We start from the raw sequence: 8,033 nt of genomic DNA on the forward strand, positions 1-8,033 counted from the left end.
CTGGTCTGTAGGGTGGACAGTGCCTTTGCTTGAGCAATCGATCTATCAGTCTGTCAATCCTATCACTAAGGCTAATCTGCTGCAAGAGCCAGCACCAAACTCGCGCCTTCTTTCGATTATTTTTTTCCATAGTGGCACATGGTTTTTATTTATTTTTTTACATTATAGTCATCAAATATTTTGGTGGATAAAAAAAATAAAATGAGGAGGAATCACACACACAGTAGCATACTTGTGCAGCGGGAACCCTGGCACATTTATTTTATGTGAGCGCTCTGCGGCGTCAGACCCCTGATTTCAAACAGCGACTCTGATCTCAGCTGGTGGGGAGCAACGTGGAGCTCCGTGGGGTGATGTGGATTGCAAGGCCTGGATTTGGTGTCTCAGCACCCACCCGGACCCACGGCCCACCTGCCCCTCTCTGTCCCACAGGAACCTCGGGCGCTGCACTGACGGCCGGGACGCCTCGCAGCGGGGATGGCCAATTGTGAGTGGTGAGTACTGAGACAAATGCAGCCTTTTTCAGCCCTGCAGCAAGGTAAATACTCTAGAATTGGAGGATAAGTGCTGCTACAGGGCACCTTTCTGCTAAATTCTCAGCCCTAGCCTGGGTCTGGTCTGTGTGCACAGGAGTGGCCATGTGCACAGGGATGCTTCGGCCATGGGGCTGGCGATGCTGTGCCTGGTTCCTGCCTCTGCTGGGGCAGCTCGGTGCTCTCTGCAGGGCTGTGCCAGGCAGAAATGCAGCCCTGAGGCTCAGCGACAGCTTGCGATTTTGGTTGAGCGCGTGGTGGAAGCCATGTTTGCAGCTTTGGGTCTGCGGAAAGCACCGTGCGTCCCTCCGCGAGATGGGTTTTCAAAACCCCTTCTCAAGGTGGGCACCCAAAAATGAAGTGCAAGGACCACTGGTCATTTCTGAAAATGAAGCCCCAGCTTTTTGGGCACATTCTCCTTAAAGAAAAAAAAAAAAAAAAAAAAAAAAAGCAAACCCAAAAACTGTACCAGCAAACCATGGTCTAAAGCACGTTTTGAAGCCATGTCAGCCAAACTGTTCCTGACAGATTTAAAATAATTCAGATATTCCTTTCATTTAGGCAAAATATTTTTCTCCCATTCAGGTGGGTGCCTGCTGTCACATCGGCTGTAGCCCTGGTCCTATACGCTCTGCTCTTACTGCTCCTTTACATCATGCTCAGCAGGAAAATAGGTAACTTACTGCCTTGTTGCCTTTACCCCTTGTGTCCCTCTTTTCTCCTTGCAATCCTTCAGCCCAGAGAGTGAAAGGGATTTGCCCAAAGCCTTGACACCCCCTGTTTCTAAACCATGGCCAGGTTGGTGTCCTGGTTCTGGTTCTTGCTCTCACTCCCACCAGACCCCGTGCCCGGCTTTGGCACTGGTATGGGGCTGAACCAAGTTAAGGCAGGGCTGAGAAACCGTGCCTGGCTTGTACAGCCCAGAACGCCACGCCATTCCGAAAACATTTTCTTTTATTGCTCTGGTTAGTTATGTGGTGGGAAAACAGCATCAGAATCAATTTGCAAACTCCTAGTCCAGATGGAGCTACGAGTTCCAGCAGGAAAACCTTTCTCACAGAAATGCTGCCCACATTATGCATAATGTGCGCTCTGCCTGGCCCCGTGGGTCAAACCCATTTTGACCTTGTGTGGGGAGAGTCCTTGATGCAGCAATTTAACTCCAGTCTTCCATCGCAGGAGACCAGGGGAAGCACTCCATCAGCGCAGTAATTGAATTGATTGATATTTGCCCACGCCAATACAAAATAATAATTACAGCCGTGCCAGGGCTCCCGGCGCGCTGGCTTTGCTCCAGGGCAGCCCTGGCTTTGGGAGCAGGGGAGGGGACGGGGAGAGAACTGGAGAGAGAAAACACCCAAAAGGGGACCGAGGACGGGGGGGATGCAGCAGACACAGGTCTGGAGCATGGAGCTGAGCATCCCCTCACCGCAGACAGCCGCTCCTGCAGCAAGGAGGCGAGCAGCCATCCTGCAGCACAGCCCCAGCAGCCGTCGACCTCTTCAGCTGGAGGGGAAGGGGCACAACGACCGGCCTACGCAGGTGAGGGGGGCTGCGGGGTGGCAGGGGGGCGCATCGTGTCCATCCTGAGCTGCCCAGCCCGGCACCTTGGCGTGCTGGTGCGGAGGATGGAGCCAGGAGCATGGGGCAGGCACAGCAGCTGCTCAGAGTTTGGGGTATCTCCTGCTGCCTCTGGGTTTTCCCTGCATCATTCCCCAGGGACCCCTGGTCTCGCTGGTGGCACCGCAGGGCAGCGGTGGGAGCCAGCTGTGGGCTGGGGACTGGGCGAGTGCCCCCGCTGACTGCAGGAAGCCCAGAGGGGGCAGGAAGGAAGCTTTTTTGCCTCTCACCTGCTGTTGTCTAATTGCTTTTTCTCCCCTTGAACCTCCACTAACCGTGGAGGTGGTGACGTGCCCTGTTCGGACGGGAGCAGCGAGACGTCCTCGGAGACCTCGGAGGAGTCGGAGAGCAGCCCCTCCGGCCCGCAGGTACCCAGCCCCCTGCCACCGCCAGGGCATTTTAGCCCAAAACAACCACAACCGCAGCAGGGAGGGTGCCTCACACCATGTCCAGGGGCTCCTGGCCCTGCTAGAGACCCCCCGAGCAGCAAAATGAGGGTGAATGCGTTGAAATAACCGATGGCACCAACGTGGTGGCTGTCACCTGCCTCGTGCAGTGCTCAGAGGGATGTCCCCATGGACAGGGGGTGTTGGGGCACAGACAGGGCTAAGGCACCTCAGGGGGGTCGGTGCCTGACCCAGGGCTTGTGGCTGCTTCCTCAGGGCCCTCGGTCGCCAGAAAACCTCAATTACACGTCCCTGCTCTTCCCGGGGAAGGGTCACGGGCCGGGCTCCGTCAGGGACTACGAGAACATGAAGCCGGGCGCAGATTACGTCAACGTGGACCCAAAGAAGAAGAAAGTGGATTTCTGGGCCTGCTCCAGCCCTGTTGCCTCCAAATCCATCGAGTACACAGAGGTGAAGCTGTGACTCCTAGGACACCCCCTGGGGGCTGTGGAGGTGCCATCGGGGTCCCACTGCCACTGCCCCTTGGTACCTGCAACCCCCGGCAGCCAAGCAGCCAGGGATTTCCCTTCCCTGATCAGACCTGGCATGGGCTGAAGCCTACTGGTTTTTATCCCCTGAGATGCTGCAGCCCACCAAGAGATTTGCGTGGTGCTGTACTGTCGGCACCACCGCCCCCCGGGGCTGCGGATGTGGGGCGGTGCGGGGCTGCCCCACACCCTGCTGCAGGGAAATGTTCCCTCCCCAGACCGAGACGTGCTCTGCACTTGTACTTGAAGGCCGGATTTCTCATCTCCTGAAAGCAAATGAATTCCCGCTCCCCCATGGGATGTTGTTCAGGGAGGAAGACGCAGTCATTTCCAAAACATCCACCTGAACTGACTAGCATCTCCTTTGAATCATGCTTCCTTTGCTGATTGCTGTCATAAAATCCTCTAAATACACTTCCTTCACCGGCTTCACCCTTCCTGCCCAAGCACCGATCCCTCCCCCTCCGCTGCACCCCATTTTCCTTCCATGCTGAAAACCTCTCGGAGCCCCCATCCCTTGGAGCTGGGTCTGGGGAGGTTCAGCTGTCGCCTCTCCCAGCTGAAAGCCATGAGCATCAGCAGAGCTGGCTGGGCTGGGGGTTCCTGGGGGATTTAAATCCCCTCTGTTTGTGGAGTTACGGGTGAGGCCAAAGCCAGCTGGGGGAGCTGCTGGAAAAAATGATTCAAATGCTTTATGACTTTGAAATCTGAAAGTTTTTGCACTATAGCTTACTCTTAATTCCTTATTTTTGTAGATTCAGCCTGTGATGATGGAGGGAGTGATGCATCTTTCTTGCAGGGAATTTGGTACCCTGCCCTCGGGGCACCTGTACATCCCCCAGCAGTGCTGCTGAGCCCCAGAGCGTGGGGATGCTCTGTGCAGCCTCACTGAGGTTTTGCTTTTAAACAAAATTTTTCCGGGGGACCAACAGCAAGCAGGGAGAGGGGCTGGGGCCATAAGGCTGTGGCTGTTCCCAGCTGCCCCTTTCTGCTCCCAGCACTGCTGGTGTGCTCTGAGGCTGTCCCCGAGCCCTGGGTGGTTTTGGCACTCTGATCCTGGCTGCACAAGACAAAAAAGCAGCAGCAGTGATTTGAGAGCAGCTCTTTAATGAGATGCAGCAGCTTTTTAACAGCACAGAGCAGCCCCACACAGTGGCTGGTGATACAGGAAGGGTGAACCTGATGGGAGGGAGGCAGGATCTGCCTGGGCGAGCTGGAAAAGGGCCAGGGCTCCTCTGAGCAACTCCTCAGCAGTGTCCGTGCTGCATTTGGGGTGCTTGCACCTGGGTGCAATGCTGCAGGGGTCTGTGCAATGCAGCAGCTGTGTGTGCTGCAGCCCTGGGGACGCATGCAGGGCGTGGGGAAGCTGTGTCGGCTGCTCCCCCAGCAAAGCCCTGAGGATGGGAGATGGGCAGGGAGCTCCCAGGCAGCTGCATTGCCTCCTGCAGTGCTCAAGCTGCTTTTCTGGCATCTGCCAAGCCCCCCGAGCTCAAGTCTGTCCCAAAAGCTGCGCTGATTCAGCATCCCCAGGATGCCTGGGCTGGGCAGCAGGAGGCTTTATGGCACACAAGGGAGGTGAAGGCTGCTCTGGGGCTGTTAGGGCTCTGTCCATCCCCCGAAGCATGCAGCACATGCAGCAGCGAGCCCACAAAGACAAGACACCCAGTGATACTTTCCGGGTTAAGCACCCAGCTTCCAGCAAAACCAACAGCCTAGAGCGTGCCCGACTCGGTCACCGCCTCCTCCTCGGGCAGGTCGAGGTTCCTGGAGCTGCCCCCACGCAGGGGGAGGCCGCCGTGCTGGCTGGGGCTCAGGACGGTGGTTTTCCTGCTGCAGAGGCTCCCGTTGGAGACCTGCCTGCGCGGCTGGGGGCTGCACCAGCAGGAGAGGCAGCGCCCCACGTCCCGCAGCAGGTGCCCGCTGAAGAACATGTAAATCCAGGGGTTGCAGCAGCTGCTGAGGCTGGCCAGCAGCATGGTGATGGTGAAGGGCACGTTGGTGGACTCTGGGAAGGCAAGGCAGAAAGTTCAAATATCCCCCAGAGGGGACGTGGTGCGGGCAGGGGGCTCAGTGAGCCATACACAGGACTTCAGGGTCTCTTCCTGGCTTGGATATGTGTCCCTTGTCCCATCCCCAGCCCGCCTGCTGGCATCTCTTTGCTGCAGAGCAGGATCAGGACGTGCCAGAGCACATCCTGGGGGTGGGTGCTGGGAATGGCACCCGGCAGCTCCTGGACCTGCTGCTTTCCCTCAGCCCCAGTTGGCCAAAGCATCTCCCAGGGGCCTTTCAATCTGGGATAATGCCCCCAGAAAATAAAAATAAAATAAGGTCAACTTATGAAATCAAAAGCCACTTTTCAACCCTCACACCCCACACCTCCCCCCCCCGCATCTGGCTCAGCAAAAGCCTTATGGGCGCTGGATGCTACAGGCAGAAGAGCAGCTCCAGCAGCACAGCTGCTCCCGGAGGCAGTCCCACCGGAGGCTGGGAGCAGCAGGCTCAATTAAATCCTCTCTGCCGTCACATGCTGAACAGCACAGCAGCTCCTGGAGCAGATTCCGCCAGGAGGGCAGAGACGCACATGGTTACGATGTTTGCAGAACACCTCCACGTCTCCCATGGGCTGCTGGTCAGAAGCCATTGCTTTCCAGCAGAATTTCTGGTGAAAAGCAGCGTTCTGCCTCTGCAAGCTGTTTGCTACAAACGCTATCAGGGAGCAACCCAGTAGCTTTCCCCCTAATTTTTATTACAAGAGAATAAGTCAGATCCTGCTTGCTAAATACACTGAGGTGCTCTGCACCTGGGCTGCAGCCCAGCACCCCCACCCTGGCTACTCACCATCATCAGGAGCATCCTCGTCCCACACCGACCACATCTGCATGCTGAAGAAAGGCGCCCAGCAGGCGACATAGGCCACCACGATGACAAAAGTCATCTTCACCGTGCGGATCTTGGCCCGCGAGATGGTGCGCACGCTGCTGACGTGTGAGGGCTGCCCGCCGGGGCACTGCCCGCCCTTCTCGGAGGAGCAAGGAGCCGGGGGGGCTGCCATGGGCCCCCCTGTGCTGGGGGCACAGCTCTGGGTCTTGCCCTTGAGGTTCTTGCAGATCTCGTAGCAGATGAGGCTGTAGCAGACGGTGAGGATCCCGACGGGCAGGATGAAGATGCACAGCGTGGTCCAGGTGATGTAGGCTCGGGCACCCCACGGGTACCTGAAGTCTGCCCAGCAGTCCAGCACCCCTGAGCCCTGCCGGACCTCGCGCAGGGAGAAGATGAAGACCTGGGGCAGGCTGAGCAGGGAGCTGAGCAGCCACGTGGCCCCGATCATGGCATAAGCCCGGCGGCTGGGCTGCTGCAGGGTGCGCAGCGGGTGGCACACGGCCACATAGCGGTCCAGGGTCATGGCGAGGAGCATGTAGGTGGAGGCGAACATGCTCAGCACCTGCAGGTACTTGACGGCCCTGCAGAGAGGGTCTGGCCCCAGGAAGCGGTACGTCACCTCCCAGATCATCTGCGGCAGCACCTGGAAGAGCGCAACACCCAGGTCGCTCAGCCCCAGGTGCAGGACGAAGAGGTGCATGCGGCTCATCTTCCTCCTCAGGCGGTACAGGGCCAGCAGCACCCCCGCGTTGCCCACGGTTGCCACCACCAGGATGGTGGCCAGCACCCCGACCTCTGCCTTGGCCAGCTCCTCATCCCGGCTGTGCAGCAGGGTCACGTTGGGGTCCCCCGCCAGGGTTTGGGGGCTCTGCACCCCCTTGCTGTGCCCAGCCCGGCCACGATGGGAGCTGTTCCAGCCCCAGCCCAGCTCCATCCCCGCGGGAGGAGCTGTGACTGTGATGGGTAAACACTCAGAGGCTCGGCTCTGGCAGCCCCTTAACCCCTCCCTGCATCCCTGGGGGCTGTGCTCCCCCTGAGCCCTGCTGCACCAGCTCCTGTGACCACAGGGGCTGGATGTGGCTTCTCCAGCAGTCCCCCACCACGGGCACAGGTTGTCACCCTGTGCTGAGTGGTTGCAGGTCCCCTCTTTGCTGGGCTGCTCCGTGCAGGTTTTCCTGTTAAACAAAGGGATGCAGAAGCCCCAGCTCAGCCTCTGATCCCTCTCTCTGCTGCATTACACGTTCCCGTATCCCTGTTTCTCCCTGGGTTGCTCATCTCTCCGTTCACCTCTTTCCCTTGTGCTGGTAACAAAGAGGAATCCTCTTTGTTGCTTCTTTTTAGTGCAGTAAAAGTACTGGAAAATGCATCCCTTTGGTCTTTTCATTCCAGGCGTGGCGAGGGAGGCAGGTGAGCGGTGTCCAAGCGTCCCCAGGGAGCGCAGCAGCCGTGTGCCAGCAGCAGCTGCCGCTGAGCGCTGCCTGTGCTGGGTTTTATAGCCGGGAGCTCCCCACCCCGGCTGAGAGCTGCAGCCCCAGGCTCTGCTGGGGACCTGCTCCTGCTCTCCTCCTTCTCTGCATCAGCACAGTCCATGGAGACGCTGGAACCACATCCCGAGGCTGCCTCCTCCTGCCCGTTTCTTCGGGCTGTGTAGGCAGGGGGTGCAGAATGTCCCTGGGGCAGGACAAAAGCTCGAGTCTGCCTGCCTGGTCCTCAGCTAAATGCTGTTGTTTTACTCTGTCTGACAGAAACCCACCCCAAACGTGGGGAGCCTGATCCCACTTGACTGCAGAGCACTCTCTGCTTTGTACTGTGAACATTTATCCCATCTGTCATATGCACAGAGCATGGAAAAAAAATCAAAAAGGAAAAGCTGCAGGGGAGAAGTGCGGTACAAAGCGCAGGGCAGTTGCAGACTTCGTGCGAAGTGTTGGGTGTAGTTTGAAGCAGTGGCAACGGAAGCTGAGAAACACAGCAGCCTCGTTCAAAAGACAAATGCACTATAAATTGGTAATACAGATGGGGCAATAGCTGAAATGCACACGGGTCTTGTCTGCACAGGCCCAGCC

At 57.8% G+C, this 8,033-nt stretch overlaps 1 protein-coding gene across 1 annotated transcript; it reads right to left on the reverse strand.

The window, feature by feature from the left end:
* Nucleotides 1–4,799: 4,799 nt before the first annotated feature.
* On the reverse strand, nt 4,800–6,901 carry AVPR1B (arginine vasopressin receptor 1B; the record flags this gene model as incomplete). Its single annotated transcript, XM_084302101.1, has 2 exons — nt 4,800–5,092; nt 5,926–6,901. The coding sequence occupies 2 exons, from the start codon at nt 6,899–6,901 to the stop codon at nt 4,800–4,802; spliced, it is 1,269 nt and encodes a 422-aa protein (XP_084158227.1).
* Between the last annotated feature and the right edge of the window lie 1,132 nt (nt 6,902–8,033).

Source organism: Netta rufina (genome assembly GCF_964035555.1).
Source record: "Netta rufina genome assembly, chromosome: 26".
NCBI lineage: Eukaryota > Metazoa > Chordata > Aves > Anseriformes > Anatidae > Netta > Netta rufina.